This window comes from Nelumbo lutea, chromosome 4 (genome assembly GCF_056320005.1).
Source record: "Nelumbo lutea isolate HS-2025 chromosome 4, American lotus-T2T, whole genome shotgun sequence".
NCBI lineage: Eukaryota > Viridiplantae > Streptophyta > Magnoliopsida > Proteales > Nelumbonaceae > Nelumbo > Nelumbo lutea.
The window spans coordinates 30432405-30451039 of NC_142687.1; the positions used below are offsets into that span (position 1 = coordinate 30432405).

At 37.7% G+C, this 18635-nt stretch overlaps 1 protein-coding gene across 1 annotated transcript; it reads left to right on the forward strand.

The window, feature by feature from the left end:
- The first annotated feature begins 857 nt into the window (after positions 1 to 857).
- LOC148854935 (Ubiquitin-like superfamily protein) lies at positions 858 to 12852 on the forward strand. Its single transcript, XM_088981872.1, has 6 exons — positions 858 to 1131; positions 1233 to 1311; positions 1394 to 1458; positions 1570 to 1709; positions 10829 to 11039; positions 12484 to 12852. Exons 1-6 carry the CDS (start codon positions 1129 to 1131, stop codon positions 12649 to 12651), a joined length of 666 nt encoding a protein of 221 aa, XP_088837998.1. The 5' UTR covers positions 858 to 1128; the 3' UTR covers positions 12652 to 12852.
- The last annotated feature ends 5783 nt before the right edge of the window (positions 12853 to 18635 follow it).

Here is an 18635-nt window from a genome sequence, read left to right on the forward strand (position 1 = left end):
TTGGAAGCTCCGTTAGAACCGGAAGAGAGCAGCTACATTCGTCCAATCATACTTCAACCCAAACCGTCTGGTAATCCGGAAGATGGTAGTTCATCGGGTGCTGTATGTTCACAGGAAACAAATAACCAGTCAAGCCTGCAACCTGGTCAAAGGGTAGAAGTGAAGATATCTCCTTCTCAGCTGCAACCCCAGGTGGGTGAGCAACGCAAGGCGGATAAACGAGCTCGGTTCGTTGGAGAATCTAGTTCGCAGGCAAAGGTTAGCAGGTCGGAGTTTCTGAGCTCCGGCAGCCTGCGGGTGTTTCTATCTCCGGTGAAAGACCGATTGACGTGGAATCCAAACAGTTCCTTTTCGGAGAAAACCGACCTGGGTAAGATGTGTCAGCAAAACGACTGTGATGGTTATGGATCTTCGGCGGTGCAGCAGCTTGGATTAAATGGAGATCAAATGGAGAACATGGAGTTGACCGGGCAGGAGGAGTATGTCATGCATTATCCGGCAAATAATACGGAGCAGGAGGACAATACTGATGGATGTGGCAGTGACGAGTGGAAATGAACCAGATTATGAAATGATGAACCAAAACAAGGACCCGGAACAAGTGAGCCGGAAAAGGGACCGAGTTGAGAGCGAACCGTCATCTGAACCGGATCACTCAAGAAAGGGCTTAGACATGGTGAAGAAAATCAAAATTGGTGATGGTGACGAAAATGCAGGGAAAGAAGGAAATGAAACAAATCAAACATTGGATGCACAGCCTGACAGCAACGCTGATGATGTACCTGAACTGAATCTTTTCATTTAAAATCCAGTTATTCTTTTCATTTATAATCAAACAATCAATGAGCAGCCCATTTGGGACGTAGCCCAATCCTTGAAGTTCATTGGGCCGATATGGCCCATTTAATGGAGAACCGGGCCTATTGATCTTGGTCCGTTTTACTGGAGAAAACAAATTAACAAACAACAAACAACAAACCCCTGCCTTCGCTTCGGCGCGCGATACTTGAATTTCTGAATTCTCTCTAAAATTTCAACTATCTGAGCTTGGACTGTCCAACTCTTCTTCCTAAAATCATCATACGTCTTGATTCTTAAAGAATATAGTGGAATCTTCACACTCTGTACATGGTGAACTTTCTTGATCCATCAACCATGCCGAGCTCATTATTTTTACCATCTTTAGGGTTTCTTTTAAGAACTCTTTCTCTGTTACTCTCATTTTTGTTCAGGAAGAATCCACCGAAGAATTGGAACCGCTTTTCGATTACAGCCGCGTTCAGCCGAAAGATGTCATATGGATTGATGATGGTTAGTTCTCCATAGATGTTTTGAAGTTTTCAATACTGCTGAATTGGGTTCACTTTCATTTCTTTTTTTTCCCTCTTTTCAGCCGACGACTGCCTCGATTCGCCCCCAACTCCCTCTCGGAAACGTAAAAGTAGTAGCACTTCCATAGTAAGTGTCAACTTAACTTTTTCTTTTTCTTTTTCTTTTGAAGTTCGTCATATTTGAATTTGAATACGGATTTCCCCCTCTGGTTTTGGGGTTTTCTTCTATGCTTATTAGGTTGAAGAGGCGGGTAAAAGCGGCAAAGTTGTAAATGTCACTGATTTTGAAGAAAACGAAGAGGATTGGCTCCCTCCTCCACCTAAGATTTCGAATGCTGCACTGAAAATCGAACCCGATTCAACCATAAAAGAGTTGAGGTATATAATTCATTTTTCCTTTTTTTTTTCAATGTAGTTTGTTTCTCATGTGCTTCCTAATCGTAAATATGTAATCTTGAGTTGATAATACTTCAAATTTGGTTACTATCGTATTTTGTGATTCGGTATAGCTCATTTGGAAATTATTACACTTTAATTATTTAACCATCACTGAAAAAAAGTAGTAAGAATATGAAATTAACTCTATTATTTTTAAAGAGAAAAAGCAATGCAGCCTTAAACAATCCGTTATGCAAATCAAGAATTTGTTTCATTGTCAATCATGATTCCCTGGCTAGTGCTCCTACTGAGGTATGCTTGCTGCTTTTAAATGAGAAAATACAAGTTTAGTAGTTACCGGGCCTATCTAGCCTCCAGAAGCTAACTGGTTCTGTTTGTGCCATGTTGCATGCTTTTGGTTGCAGTCGTTGGCTGTAGATGTTGTCACTTGTCAGATCTATTGTAGCCTGTAGGTTCTATATGTGGAATTTCTTGACTCTAGATCTGGTTCAGGAAGTCCAATGCATGTAAGCTTATATACTTTTTAAATATCCAACTTGTTCATGAACTTTGAATAAAATCCACTTTTGTTTAGTCCTTAATCCTTAAGTATTGGGTTTTGCTAGAAGTTAGACGCCACTAAACCAAAGTAATAAGCTATAACTTGGACCAAAGTCAATGAACAAGCAATCAGAATCAAACTGAACTAGAAAAGAAGTAACAGAAAGTTGGAAACCCAATTCTCAGGACCGGTGGGAGTGGGGGACTCTACAAGGGCAGAAATACTAGCTGCTGTACAGCAGCTTGGGGTGGAACATCTCTTAGTTGAAGGGGATTCTCAGGTGGTAACAGGGTGGCTTCTAAAACTGGATGCTGCCATTTGGGGCTACAAAGACCTCATAACAAAAGTAAAGTGGTTAACCAGTAATATGAGAGTTGAGGTTAAATGGGTAAGCAGATTGGCTAATACCCTGGCTGATTCTTTGGCCAAACAGGGGGTTTCCAGGGAAGTCTTTTTTGTGCTACATTGTAACTTGTTCTAGTAAGCTGGAAAGCTGTACTTAATTAGCTTGGAGAGGTTGCATCTTGTGCCTCTCCGTGGGGTCCTTGTACTATTTATCTTTGCTGACTAATAAATTTCATTCGATTATCAAAAAAAAGTTGGAAACCCAATCCTATACTCCTCGTTCATCAGATTCTTCTCTCTTAGAGACTGTTAGTGTTGTAAACTGCAAAAATAACCAGGCTGGGCAAGTATAATTCCTCATTCCTTTTCTTCTTAGATTGTTTGATCACTAGAATTTCACTATAGGGAAAATGCCAATGGTGGAAATGCTATACAAAGCAAGATGTGGTAAAAGACACCCATACAGCATAGAATTAAGATAGGTGTTGAACATGGTAAGTTCCAACTAGAAGGTCTGTTGCTTTTACCTATCTTCAATGGGTAACCCTCCTTCAGCTTTATAATACCCTTGGGAATCATGTTATTGATTTGAACAATTTCAACTACATCAAAGTCAAGCGTATTCCAAATTTAACAAATACTCAACCAACCTATCAAAACCAAGGTATTGCAGACAAAATGTTCTAGTTTTGCCAATGGTTTACTATGTTTTGATCAAGAACATCATTTCTAAGGAGAGTTACATTCTTTTTCAAGGTCAAATTCTTGATTTGTTTAGCTTAAATTGGAAAAAATTATGATATTATCCTTCTAAGCCTGTTGTAGATCCTACCTCATTTAATTTTTTTGAAGAAGGTAAGTTTTTGAATTGTATTAAGAGTGAAGTCAAAATACATCAGCCCATATACAATGAGAGCTTATACATCGGGAATATACAAAAAGGTTCATCCAAAAAAAGGTTCGGCTTGCAAAAAAGACCTACTTCATTTAATCTAATTGACAGTTGTTAGGTGGTGTTTGATAACTGCTGAAATAGGTGCTGAAAGTGGAATGTGGAAAAGATTCCAAGCTTAAAACAGCTAAAATCCGAGGATGTTATTGATATATGATAAAAATTTTTGGGTAAAGTATCACCCCAATGATTGGGAAACCGGTTCACTGACTGAGATGTTAAGCCTCATTTAAGTATAAAGCCTAACCTTCATTCTGATGATGAAAGAATATGGTCTTGGGAGTCTACAGGTAAGTTTTCATCTCAGCCCTTCTACCACAACCTTGTGTTTAGAGAGGATAGTGATTTCCCTTGGGTTTTGATTTGGAATTCCCATTCTCCCTTGAAACTTGCTTTCTTGGTTTGGACTGTAGCTCTTAGTAAATGCCTAACATCAGATCAGCTGCTCGGAAGGGGGTTGCATCTTCCTAGTATCTTGTGCCCTTTTTGCAATGAGGTCCTTGAATCCTCTAGTCACCTCTTTATCTACTCTAGTTTTTCTCATCAGTTGTGGGAAATGGCTTGGTCTTGCTTTGGTGTTTGTTCCCACATACCTGAATCAGTACTTCAGCTTCTGCAAGGGTGGACTTGTGAGGGTTTGAATGCTAGGGGCAAGTTGCTTTGGAGGATTTTTTGATCTGCCATCTTGTGGGCTCTTTGGAAGTAAAGAAATTGCTGGATTTTTTGATAAAAAATGTTTTGTTTTAGCTTCTCCCACGTTCTATTCCTGTGATCAAACTTTAGCAGTCTACCACAACATTTGTCTATTTCTTCAAATGTCAAGATGCTCCAACCATTTAGTGGTATACCTAGCACTCCAATCCACACTGCAATTTCTTTCCTTCCAGAGAAATTGGAAGACCTTTTGAAGTCAGCAATTTCTCTCCTTGATGATTAGTCATAGGCAGTGTTTTAAAAGCACAAGGCGCAAAAAAAGCACAAGGGCCAATTTGCGCCTGAGGCTCAAGGTGCAAGGCGAGGCGCAAAATTACAAAATAAAGCTAAAAAATAGAAAAAGTCAGAAAATTCAAAAAAATGCCAAAAACTTAAAAAAAATGCAAAAAATATTAAACGTAATGTTAATAAAAAAATATAAACTTAAGTTTTAAAATAAATGTTTTAAAAAACCTATTATCTAAAATTAAAATACATAAACATAACATGTAAAGCATATTCAAATGAAAATTTAAAAATAAAAGCAGACATATAAAGCATTTTCAAGCACGTAAAACCCACAATCTCTTTTTTTCCTTAATTGCATTTCTTCAAGTAGCTAATGTGATGTAAAACATATTGCACTCTTGATTCTATGAGTTGCCTTTGTACCACACCCCTCGAGGCAAGCCCAAACAAGTTTATGTTAGGGTCTGAAATTCTTATTTCTCACATAAAAAATAATGATTTTATAACTTTCATTGCCTTTTAAGAAGATATTTTATTGCAATGAATGAATGAACAACATTAGCAAATAGGGGGTTCTCGGACTTGGGCGCACCAGGTGTGCACCTAGGACCTGGGCAAGGCACATACCCCAAATGTGCCACCTGTGCGCCTAGGCGCGCTTTTTAAATCACTGGTCTCAGGTCAATCCATTTGGCAACTTTTGCAAAATTCAATTGCAGTAGAAGTCAATAGAGGAAATGTCTCGGCTTGTTAGCAATGTTCATAGGAAGGCCGATGGAAATCTTGGGGTTTTAATGCAGTAGGGCTGGAACAAACTATCAGAAGACAGAAATGAATCACTCCAAGAATCAATCACTCTAGGGTTTGTAGGAATCACTCCATACAGCATGGGAGCTCTTAAGAAATCCTCATTCATTCATTCATTCATTCATTCATTAGCTTCAAAAGGAAGAGAATACATCTATTTATAGAGTGCCTTGTGTGGCCCGGAATACTGTTCACAGTTCACCATAATTACAAAAAATTCCACTCCTTGTCTTGTGCATGAAGAAACACAATAACTTTCTATCTACTAATGCACATAAACTGGAAATTGAAAGACAAACCCTACTAAACTAGAGGAACAAGATGTTAGACCCTCATAGGACTAGTTAAAATGTCGAAAATACCCATACTATCCAAATATACAAATATACAGAAAATTTCAGAAAATTCCAAATTTGACTCTTCAGCCTTTGCATTGCCTGGGTCAGGAGATGTGGTTTAAAGGGGAGCTTGTTTGAAGAGGAAAAAATCAAAAGAGGAGCACAACAAAGCCTATAATAGGAGGATAGAAGGATAAGCTAAAGAAGGGGGAAGAGAGTTTTAGGGGTGGAGAAGAGTTGATTGGGGGCTGAACTTGGAAGAGGCACAGGGAGATTTGTGAAGAGAGGGGAAAGGTTGACATAGACATCTTGGTTGTTAGATGGGTGGAAGGGAAATAACTTGGACTCTTCTTTTTGGGGGAAGGGGTAGTGAGAAAAGTGATTGTGTAGTTTGAGAGAAACAGAGGGAAGAATACAATAAAAGAAAAATAGTAGGGGAAGGAAGAAGGGATACTTGACTAGGAGTAGAGTTGGGACATTAGAAAGGAAAAAGGGAAGGGGGGTGGAGGTAGAGTCAGAAGATGAAGCTGGTGTCGTGGAATGCTAGGGGCCTAAGAGAAGAAAGAAGAAGTGTTTCAGTGTGGAATGTTCTGACAAAACATAACCCAGGCATGGTGATGTTGCAAGAGACAAAGTTGGAGACTTTTGATTTAAGATTGAAGAATGAAATTTGGGTATCTAATAATGAGGAATGGGTGGAGGTGAAGGTTTTGGGTCTATTGGGTGGCTTAGTGATTATCTGGGATCCAAGGGTTCTCAGGAAGATTGGAGAGAAGGTAGGTGCATTCAATTTCGATTTTCTTTCAAATGGTGGAAGGGGAGTGGAGATGGAGACTTACAAATGTGTATGGGCCAAATGGAGAAGGGTTAATGGGGGAATTTCGGAAGGAACTGGAATGGAGGGGGCAAGACAGGAGTGAGGAGCCCTTGGTGTGTGATGGCGATTTTAACATAGAATGTTGAGGGGGAAATGGAAGGGGGGAAGGGATGTGAGAGAAAGTTTGGGGATGAGAAGATTTGGAGACTTCATTAGAAGGCATGGTCTGATTGATCCTCCATTGAGTGGGTGTAGATTCACCTGGACAAATGGGCATTGCCCACCTATATGAAGGAAGTTGGACAAGTTTTTGTTTCCAGGAGGTTGGGAGGAGCATGTTAGAGCAAGTAATCCAGGAAGCATTGTCACTGTTCATGACAGATCATAAGCCAATTGTGCCTAGACAATTTGTGGTGATTGCTGGTCCAAAGCCTTTCGAGTTTGAAAATGTGGTTGGATCATTGAAATTTTCTGAATGGGTGGAACTGTGGAAGAGAAATGGGGTGGATTGCAAGTAGAAGGCTCAATAGGTTTCATGTTGATTAGGAAACTGCAGATGTTGAGGGAGGAGGTTAAGATATGGAACAAAATGTTTTCGGGAATGTGGGGAAAAAGAAGGAGATCCTTCAAAAGATGGCCCATTTGAAATTTGGATAGGATGGTGGAGGAGGGAGTTGTTACAAGGGAGGGAAAGATGGAAAGAGAAGGGTCGGAATCCGGGTTGAAGAAGCTAATTCATAGAGAAGAGGAGAGCTGGGGACAAAAATCAAGAATGATATGGCTGAAAGCAGGTGACTAAAACATTGCCTTTTTTCATGCCTATGCTAAGGCAAAGAGAAGAAGGAACTTCATTTCAAGAATCCAAGTGGGAGAGAAAATGGTGGAATCTTGGAATGAAATACAGGAGAAGGTGGTGGGGTATTACAAGAGCTTATACACTTCGAGAGTTTGAAGCTATATGTCTTTAGGGGAGATGGCTCCCAAGAAGTTAAGTGAACTTTTAGTAAATTGGATTGAGGAGTTCGAGGTGGGGGAAATTGTTGAAGCATTGAAAGATATAAATGGGGATAAGGCTCTCTTTCTATATGGATTTAATTTTTCCTTCATCAAAGCCTGCTGGAAGAAGAGTTGCCAATAAGCTTAGTCAGCAGTCCATATAAGTCGTTTGCCAAGGCGTTATCCAAGAGACTCAGACAAGTGCTTCATGAGGTGATGGGTGAATCACAGATGGCCTTCGAGGATGGTAGACAGATTTTGGATGGAGTTTTACCGGAAAATAAATGCATAGATTCTAAATTAAGGGGTGGAAGGGCGAGTTTGGTTTGTAAGATTGAAATTGAGAAGGCTTATGACCATGTGGAACATTGTTTTGAAAGGCTTAAGTCTTAAGCCTAGAGGCAAGGTGCATAGATTTTGCCTCTAGGCTTAAGCCTTAAGTATCAAAGATTATTTAGTTATTTAATGCAATATATATATATATATATATATATATATATATATATATATTTTATGCATCCATATAGTTCAAAATATATGGAAGAAGCACTTAAATAATCATGGGCAAAATAAATAAAAAGAGTAAAAATAAAAAACCAATGGGAAAAAAACAAGCTGTATTAGTTTCTCTTAGTATTTCAGGAGAGTTCAATGCAAAAAAGGTTAATCAAGTTCTTAGTTTCTTTTGGATATATCAAGTGAGATTTTTTTCTTATTATTCTAAATCTAACATCCCAAGTTTGTTATTTTTCTCATTTCTTTTCTTAATGGATTTGTTTTCTTTTTATTGATTTTTTTTTTGCATAGATCAAATTAACTAAGCTGTTTTCTTTCTTCTAAACTATTGAATGACCATAAATCTAATATCCTATTTCTATTGATGATTCTTCATATGTTTCCTTTCTTCTAAATTGGCCATTTGAATTATTTGAGAACTTTGCATTTTGAAATATGAAATGTAGAATGTTTATAATTGTTAGCTAACTAGTTTTTTATTTTATTTAATACTTAAACACTGAAAATTATTTCTTAGAAGCTTCTACTTTATGGATATTTATACCTTCTATCATTCTAATTTGTTATATTGTATGTTATTTTTATCAATTTATAAACTTTAATTAATTTTATTCTTAAGCTTTGAGGCTTATGCCTTGCATCACCTTAAGCCCCACCTTTTTTGGGCCATTATGCCTCAACTAAGCCTTTAGCCTTTTAAAACCTTGATGTGGAACAGGGTTTTGTAGAAGAGATTCAGTGATTAATGGGGTTTGGAGAGAAGCGGAGAAGCTGGATATTTGCATGCATGTCCACAGTCTCATTCTCAATTCTTATAAATGGCGTGTCCTTGGAGTTCTTTCATGCATCAAGAGACCTTAGGCAAGGGGATCCAGTTTCTCCTATGCTCTTTGTGCTGGTCATGGACATACTGAATTTATTGCTGGAGAATAGTGGTCAGTTGGGTTTGAATGAAGGATTGAAGGTGAACAGAGATGGGCCATGTATTTCCCATCTGCAGTATGCAGATGATACCTTAATTTTTCTGGATGCCTAAGTTGAACAGGTTCTGAATTTGAGAGCAATTCTAGGAAATTTTGAGTTGCTAACAGGGTTGAAGGTGAATCTGTCCAAGAGTGTGGTGATTGGAATTGGGGAAGTTGAAAGCAAAGTTATGTTGGAGTGTGCAGAGGCTTTTGAATACAGAATTGGGGAACTTCCTTTCACTTATTTGGGGAAGCCGATTGGGGGAGGCTCAAACTCAGATATTTTATGGAGATTGATTTTGGAGAGGATTGAAAAGAGATTTAGATGGGTGGAAAGCAAAATACCTTTCCTTGTTTTTTTTTGGGAGGGGGGAGAATAAGTCTAATTAAGAGTGTACTCTCAAGTGTACCAACTTATTATATGTCGTTATTAAAGATACCATCAAAAGTAGCTGAAAGAGTGGAGAAGTTTCAAAGGGATTTCTTATGGGAAGGTGTGGGTGGGGGTAAGAAGCTTCACTTGGTAAAATGGGTAAAAGTGTGCTGATCAAAGGAGAAGGGAGGTTGGGCTTTAAGGGTGAGGGTGTTCAATAGGGCCTTGACTGGAAAACGGCTATGGATATTTGGTTTAGGGAGGGAGGAAAAGTCATTATGGATGAGAGTGGTGGCTGGAAAATATGGGGTGGTTAGGTTTCGGTGGGAATCAGGGGAGGTGAGATCATCCTATGGGGTGAGTGTTTTTGGAAAGGGGTTATGAAGTTCAATCAAGAGTTCAGAAGTTTAACAAGATTCTCTGCAAGGGAGGGAGCAAGAATTAGGTTTTGGGAGGGTGATTGGTATGCGGTTGGCAAGCTGAGTGAGCTATGTCCAAGGCTGTACAGGTTGGCTGAGATTGATGTTACTATTAGTCACTGTTATGGAAGAAGGGGGGATCAGTTGGTTTGGTGTCCGAAGTTCATAAGACCTTTGCTGGACAGAGAGGTTGATGAATGCATTGGTTTGCCAGTATTTCAAGCCATTCAAAGCAACTCAATGTAATTACTTATGTTGTCAAAATCATATGATTTATAATTTGAATAATGAACCCCAGGGGTTTTGATTTGAATATTATGGCTAAATCCTTTTCTGCAAATATTATTTTTTTATTTTTATTTTTTGTGACAAAGTGTGAGACATATTAGTAAGGAATTTAGCCATGAGATGTGTTGTATCAGAAATCATTTCCCCATTCATGAGAAGTGAGCTTTTACCTATTCATAAATGAATTCTGAAGAACTGTTACTTGTAAAGAAATGCATGCATAATAGTTCATTCCTAATTCCTAGGATACCCAAAATAATAAATGATTTATTTGTTTCATGCATTTATACCTCATATCATTGGCAGGAATACATACTGGGAGCCTATTCACTAAACTCTGCTTTAATAGGCTTCATCATTTATGTAACTTTTCCCTTATTTTTTGCTTTCTTTTGTTTGTTCCCTTTTTTTCTTTTATACCTTCAATCTTAAACTTTTGCTTCTTCTTTCTGTGTGTGTGTTGGAGTAGTGGGACATTCCCCTTCTCTAAAGACCATACTTGTTGTCTTATTCATGGACGGGAAATGGTAAATGGAGAGATGAAAAACATCGTTGCTTTGTTCAAACACCCGTTTAATATGGAGAACCATATACCCAAACTGTTAAACATGTAAATTTTATTTGATTTGCCAGCAAAGCTGAACTTCAAATGCCCCATGAAGCTAGCCTTCTGATTGGTCACTAAAATGGGTTGGAGAGAGTTCATGTCCCTCATGGTGCCCCAATAAAGGGTGGTTAAAATTTGATCTGTTTATTTGGTTTTGATGCACTACAAACCATTTAACATTAGAGTATACAGGTTAAAGAAACAGGAGTTGGCGTCATTTGCTCAGTCAGCTGAAGATGTGTTACGAGCTGTTGAAGAATCAGCCAAAAGAGAAGTTAGTAGTTCGATGCAATCTTTGTTAAATTCTCAGGAAAGTCGACCATCTAAGCCTCTTGATGAAAGAGCTAAGGTTGTCATTTCTATCCAGGACAAGGAAGGGGTCAAACAATTTCGTGTATTCATGGTAAAAGTTTCTACTCAATCATGGATTATCTTTTCCTTTCAGTGTTACCTTTATGTTGTTTAGGTTTTATCCTCAATAATGCTGTTGCCTGTAGGTTGCATTGCTTATTATTCTTAATATTGTTGATATTTTCTTTAGTTTATTGTCCTTAACAATATGATTAACATTATTATTTTGTATTTTATAGGCCCAAGATGCATGTTGACTAGAGAAACCTTGTGACTTCAAACATCATGCATGAACAATATAGTTATGCATGTATTGCCATTTTTCATCGGCTTGACATTTTGGTCTTTCACAGAAATAAATGCATGTGCATTATTCTTTTGAGCTATTTTTCATCACATGTATTTCTAATCTGCTGAATTGATAAAGCCAATTATGAACAGGAACTGCTTAACAAGTGGTTCTTTTCCTATCCATGTTAGATGTCTAAACAGAATGAAATAAATATTTCTCCATAAGTATGGGCTTGTACTTGATGTGGTTGACAATTTGACATGCATGAGGGTTGAGGATCAGTGCAGCATGGAGGAATCAATTCTAGTCATGCAAGACATTGAAAATTACATCTGTAAGCCTGAAATCATATATAGAATTAATTGTGGCGAAACAACTGCTTAAATGATTTTTAGCAGCATCCCGTGTACTTGTTATTTTTGGCTATCTCACACTCCTATGGCAGATCAAAACATATATCCATAAGCCCCAAATTGAAGGATTAATTGTAGCAAAAATAACTGCTTAATTGATTTTGTATTGACCTACTATGTGCTTTATCTTTTTGGGTTGTTGCTGAGACAAACTGCATTTTTTTATTTTTGTTAATTGCGTTTTTTGGTTGGCATTTTAAGTGCTTGAGTTAATCGAATTTAAGATTTGAAGTTAGTAGCTTTCTTAAGAGAATTGATTATTTCTTTTTGCTTAGTGTTTTTCTATTATTTATTAGTTTTCTCTCATATTCTTGAGGAATTCTTCCTGCCACATTTTGAGTTATGGAGCCATCTTTTAGGTTTTTTTTTTTTTTTTTTTTTAATTTCTACCAAAAAAGGAGCCATCTTTTAGTTCAATCATTCTATAGTCACTTGAGATCTGGCACAAGTTGTATTGGGTGATATTTCTCAATTAGCTAAGCCTTCTTTTTTATTGTTTGGATTGTTGTCCGTGGTGGTTCAATGTTTAACTACAGCAGATAGGTTCTTTATGATCATCAAGATGATTTAGAAAGCCGAGTTTAACTGCTGTTTTATTTAATCTATGTCAACATTGCTATTGCTAGTGTGTTGTGGGCTGCTTGGTATCCTTAGTTTTCTTATCACTAATGCAAATGCATCTCTATTTATTCTGTACAGTGTATATTCATTATATAGCAACTGTAAGTGGAAATAATTCTACAATCATGTTGCTAAGAGCATTTTTTTCTAACAAGTTTATTTATTTTTAGGATGAGAAGTTTGAGAGGATATTCAAAATGTATGCTGAAAAAGTTAAGCGCGACATAGGAAGCTTAGTTTTCTGTTTTGACGGAGATAAGATAAGTCCAACTGCAACTCCTGATGGCCTTGGCATGGAGGACAATGACATAATTGAAGTGCATGATAAATCGAGATGACCAGACTGCATTAGCTCCATGCCTTTCCTGCAATATGCATGTGCTTCTGATTATCTTGTATTGTTCCCATATTACTTTCGGTGTTTTGACAATTGACATATATTTGTAACGGCCTTGGCAAAAGAATTCGGTAAAGCAAGTGTAATTTTAGAGTTGTGAATTTGTGATAAATAAGTTGGTTTTGAAGATGTTCTGGATTCATTTGGTCATGTTACCTGTTGAGGTCTAATGGTTGATTTTGGAGTCATTTACTAAAACACCCTTATAAACCTACCCTATAGTTTTTTTTTTAAGTTATTTGGTGATACACCACTAATAATCCCCTCCCCAAATACGGTGGCTGCAGGATTTGAATCTGCATCTATGATGTAGCAAACCAGTTAACAAACCAACTGAACCACCCCTCAGTTGGTAATCTATTCTATACAAGGTTTCAAATTTCGATACGAGACACCCAATTTGGGGTGTATTGTATTGTATCTTTAAAAGTTTGATACGAGATATGGTGAAAAATAGGTGATGTTGTTTTCTTTTCATTGTATTAGGGGTGTATTGGGGCGTATTGATAGTGTATCAGCCTTAATGAAAAAGATATGGCAAAAAATTGAAAAAAAAGGGGGAAAGCAAGATTCATTCCCTTGAAATAGAGGTGTAAATTGGGTTGGCCGTATTGCCCTTGGCTCGTGGGCTAGCACGACCTAGCACGTGGCATGACCCAACATGAATCATAATTATAATTATATAATAATATATAGTATATTAGTTTATAATATATTAATAAGATAAACAATTGTATACATCAAAATTCTTATAAAATAAAAATTGCAAGTTATATATATTTTTAATTTTTTTAAAGAAATAACTTTGGCCCGATCCATGGCCCGGTTAGGCCTAAGGCTCAGCCTACGTACCAGCTTGGCCTGTGGCATGACATGGGCCTGTTCAAGCTCGAGCTGTGTGCTGTGTCGGGCTTTCCCCCCAAAATATCCCAGGGGAGGGAGGCACGGCCCGAGATGACCCACGGGCTACACATGGACCGTGTTGTGTTAGCCCAACATGGCCTGTTTTACACCTTTACACTGAAATAAGTATTTTTTTCACCCCAAATGATTCTAAAACTCCAAACCTCATTCCTAGAGTACTAGATATGTAAAAATTTGCAAGAAACAAGCATGAATTGTTAGTTTGCTTTTTAAGAAATTTCAAATTTTGATAAAATATGGAAAAAGTAGCTTAGTTTTTTCAAATTTTTATTATATCTTGTGATTTCTTTTTTTCTTTTTCTCTTGAATGTTTAAGTCTTTGTTGATCTACATTTCTCACATTCAAAATCACTTTTTTTTTTTTTTTTTGTGTTATGAGTAGATCTATAGAAATTTCATGAAGATATATGGGGAAAATATAAATTAACAAAAAATTTGAAAATATAAAATTTTCTCTACCTATAAAGACTTAATATGTTTTAGATCTATGGATTTATCTATCATATCCATAGAGATATTGAAATTTCTTCTTTAATATTTTTTGAATTTTTATATTTTTAGAATTAAAAATGATTTAATTATTAATTATATTTTATCATTTGATCACAATGATTGAATATATTATAAGTCTATGGATGATTTATCATTTCCATAGAGAAATTGAATTTTTTTCTTTAATATATATTTTTTTTATTTTTATACTTTTAGAATTAAAAGTAAATAATAATTAATTAAATTTTATCATTTGATCACAATGATTGAATATATTATAATTCTATGGTTGATCTATCATATCCACAAAGCCTTTGAAATTTCTTCTTTAATAATTATTTTTTGAATATGTTGTATTATATTTATTTAATTTTTATAAAATTTTAAAATAAATAAATAAATAAATAAAATTTAAATAATAAATAATTATTAATTATGTTTTTACTTAGAAGTTGTGCCAATGCATGCTTTATGGTTAGATAGGAGAGTTGGGTTTTTCCCATCCCAACAAACTTAAGAATTTTAATTTATAAATTATAGTTAAGCATAGATTTTTTTAATGAAATTATAATTTACTACAATGTATTACTTCATAAAACTAATAAAATATTAATTTAATGTATATGTAACTAATTGAGGTCTTATATTTAGTATTTTTATGAATTTTTATGATTTATTAAAGTATTTATAGTGTTTCCATGCGTATCTATGGGTATCTTAATTTTTCTCCAATATGTATGCATATCTAGATATGTTTCTTAAAATTTCCTTTCCGATACACTTAGCATTTCTGATACTTTGAACTTTGATCCTATAGTTTATACTTTGCCAAAACACCCTATAATTTGCAATCAATTTACTTAATTGATCTTTCATTTGATGATCATGAAAAGTGATAGTTTTGACCCTAATGTCCATTTGAATAAATTTAATCAAAAGAAAATAAAAATAAAAATACCATTTTAATTTGCCCAAGCAATCGCTCTATTTGGCTCTATTTGGTCAATTTTATTTTTGGTATGAACAAGTGTTAAGGGTACTTTTGGAATAAACAATAATGACCCATGCCCCATGCCTTTAAACATTTTCCACTTATGTTAGGTGATCATGTTATTATTTTCAGATGGCAAAATAAACACTTCTTAGTGAAAGGTCTATCAAGTAAATAGGTTGCATATTATTGGGGGTGTGCTAATAAAATGAAAACTAAGGGGTAAGTTTAAATAAATCTGTAAAACTATAGGGAGTGTTCTAATAAATGACCTTGCTTTTTGTTTTCATTTTTCTGGCTAAGGAAAAAAGTGCCTTTGTTATGATGAATGATATGTGGTTTGCTAACCAAATATCCAATGTAATTTCAATTTGGTCATTATGCAATAGTTGTACTTTAGGTAACCTCCGCCTCTCTAAAATTTTGGTTTTTGTTGTTTTGGTTTTCAAGTAATTCGGTTTTGGTTTGGTTTTCTTGTTTTATAAGTTAGGTTATTAAAATGTTGGTTTATTTGATTTGTTTTTTTAATCAAATAAACGGAATGTTCACTCTTAATCTACCAAGAATAGTAATTATTGAAAACGCAAATTTTTAAGCGAAATTATATGCAAAATATATGGTTATTAGTAAGAGTTTGGGAGTTCATTTGACATGATTACATCTAGATACTTAGGCTACCAATTTATTTGGATTTTAAAACATTGGTATTTGTTGTCCTCTACATCATCTTGGTGAGAATTAGGGTCTGTTCGGAGGGCTGAAGCTTTGATTTAGATGCTTTGGAGAAGCCACCAACCATAAGAAGTGTTGCTTCCAAATAAGGAGCTGAGGGCAACAATGTAATTTCTGGTGTTTAAGGCTGATGGGTCCAATTTGCTTAGACAAAGAAGACGTTAGAGGCCCCGGGAGTAATTCCAGGGGTGAAGACTCTAACGTTAAGTTAGCCAAGGGCTGTGAGGAGTCGGACTAAGCAAGGAAGCTTCAACTTAAGTTTGTGTGTTTTTACCTCAATGTGGGAGCCCCTTTTATAGCCAGAGTTGCATTAGAGTAGTAGTAGTTGGGAGTGGTTGATAGTAGTTGATGATTAACAACTATGATGCATCTAGCTGATGCCACGTGTCAAGATTTGCAGGTCGGCCAGATATTCCTACATCACTTGCTCTCCACTCTCGAGGCTGTAGCGGCCGAGGTCAGTTGGCGAATTGTGTTGAGACCTTGGCTTTGGCTAAAGAGAGTGGTGGATTCGCTTGGAGGTGTCGGCCTCAACTATTCACGTTGTGTGGAGGCCTCCTCGATTCATACTTCATGTTAGTAAAGGATCATTCCAAGTCGAGGGTGTGGGACCATGGCCCGTACAGGCGTAGGCTATCTGCATGCATTTCCTATGCCCCATACGGGTTCTGACATCATCCATTGTAGGTCCGTACACAAGACAGGTGCCAGGGTTAACTGGTTGAGGTTGTGCATGAGACGATACAGGGGGTTTGGTTTGACATGTCCTTAAGTCAAAGTCGATCAGTGGCTGTTGGATCAATTGAATTTGGGTTGTACATTTTCCTTTAAATAAGGAGGGTGGTTGAATGGGACTTCACCATTTGCTCAAAACCTTTAGTATTGGAGCTAATGAGGACACCTTGGCTTTCCACAACCACTTCTTTTAACTTTCTTTTCACAAACAACTTTAGGTAAAGAACCTTGGATTTTGGTCTATCCTCGACATATCGGCCTTGGATTTTGGTCTTAATGCTTACAACATTCCCGACTGGAGTACTCCTAGTGGTGATGGGAGTGATAGTAGTGACTTCGAGAGCTCCTCTCGGATACCTAGTGTCTAGGTGTTGAGGGAGAGGGTCGCATCTTGCAGGGCCAAGCGTGACTAGTAGAGTGTAGACTATACCAATGAGAGTACTGGTTCCACTCGGTTGAGGATCGACACCACAGGAAATGTTCTTGCACTTCTTGAAGTGGTAGATGTGGAGGAGGCTGGGGGACTTACGGTTGAGGAGTGGGCTGAGCCCAAGTTCCGAGGCACGATGTTGGGGGGTTATCCCCGCTTTAACCTAGATATCATTCTTAGCAATGAGCAAATTAGGGGTTTGGTCGAGAAGTACTACACTCCGGGGGGTTATCCACGAGCATTACCTTCACTTTGGATTGTGTTTTCCCCTACACTCCTTAGATTTTGAACCACTATAATCTCACCCTTAGCCAACTTGCTCCAAATGCCGTTTAGGATGATAATGGTTGTGTTGGTGATGATAGCCCATCTCCGAGATGTGTCTATGACTGAACATATTTCAGAGTTTATTTGTAAGCATCTTGATGGGGAATGCTTGTGGTATTTCCAAGGTCGACGGGGAAAGGTGGTGGACAACATGTCGCCTGTCCATAATTGGAAGAAGAATTTCTTCTTTGTTAGTTTCCCCCAAGGCTGGTCCTTTCATTTTGGTTGGGGGGACCTAGATACGCTGGCCGAGAGGATTGCGCCACATAGGACTATGATGAGAAGAAGGCTATGAAGAATCAACTTTGGCTGGGCGGGATGATCCATGTTGAACCCTTGGTGAAGGAGGAGGCCTTGGTAATGGCCGGCCTTAGTCGTGCCCCCTTGGTATAGACACTCCCATTGTCTACTCGTTGCAACATTACTTGAATTTTGTTGCTGCTTTTTTGGCTTGTTTGTTTTTCTTGTTGGCAGAAATGGACGACAACAGAAAGGTAAATTTACTGGAGGCCACGGTGTCCAAGAGAGCCACCGAGAAAGGAGCTGTTGGGAGCATGCCTCGATGTTTGCAGGAGGTGGCCACCAAACAACGTACTGAGGTTGAGGTGGCCCGTAAGAAGACGATAGTATAGAAGTGCCTTGCAGAAGTAGCCTGAGACACTTGAGCAAAGAAACTTCAGTTACGCGAACAACATCGACCTGAGGGGGCCTTGGGTGGATCTCACCTAGGGGTGCCTTGATCCTCTGATCCTTAGGAGGACGAACCGCTCATCAATTGTTGCATCTTTTGGCTGTAGTGGAGCATGCGAGAGGGGGGTCTCCTTGTTGATGGCTGGCATCGGCCAGCATGGTCCTTCCTGGCGACCGCTAGTTCTAGACACAACACACTATGGATTTTTTCTGGGACATGCTTTTGGACAAGGCCGTTGAGGTATGCATGTACTTCTCTGAGTTTTTTATGTCATCGAGGTCTTCTTGGTAGAATGTGACTGATGAGTTTTTCTTTTTCTATGCAGATGGTGTCCTGCTTGATCGGCCTCTTCAACAAGGTGGAGATGCTGATCCAATAGCTTCGATAGGCACAAGCGGAGATCGAGTGCTTAAGGCAACAAACAATAGAGGGCCGGGTCCACAACGAGTAGGAACCTCACAAAAAGGTCGAGGCCGAGGTGGCGGTTAAAGGGAAGCTTGTGAAGGAGTTGAAGTCCTCCTTGGCGTCAATGGAGGAGTAGTTGGAAGAGTCGGTCACAAAGGTGGTCAAAAAGTACAAGAGCTCAAAGGAGCATGATGCAAA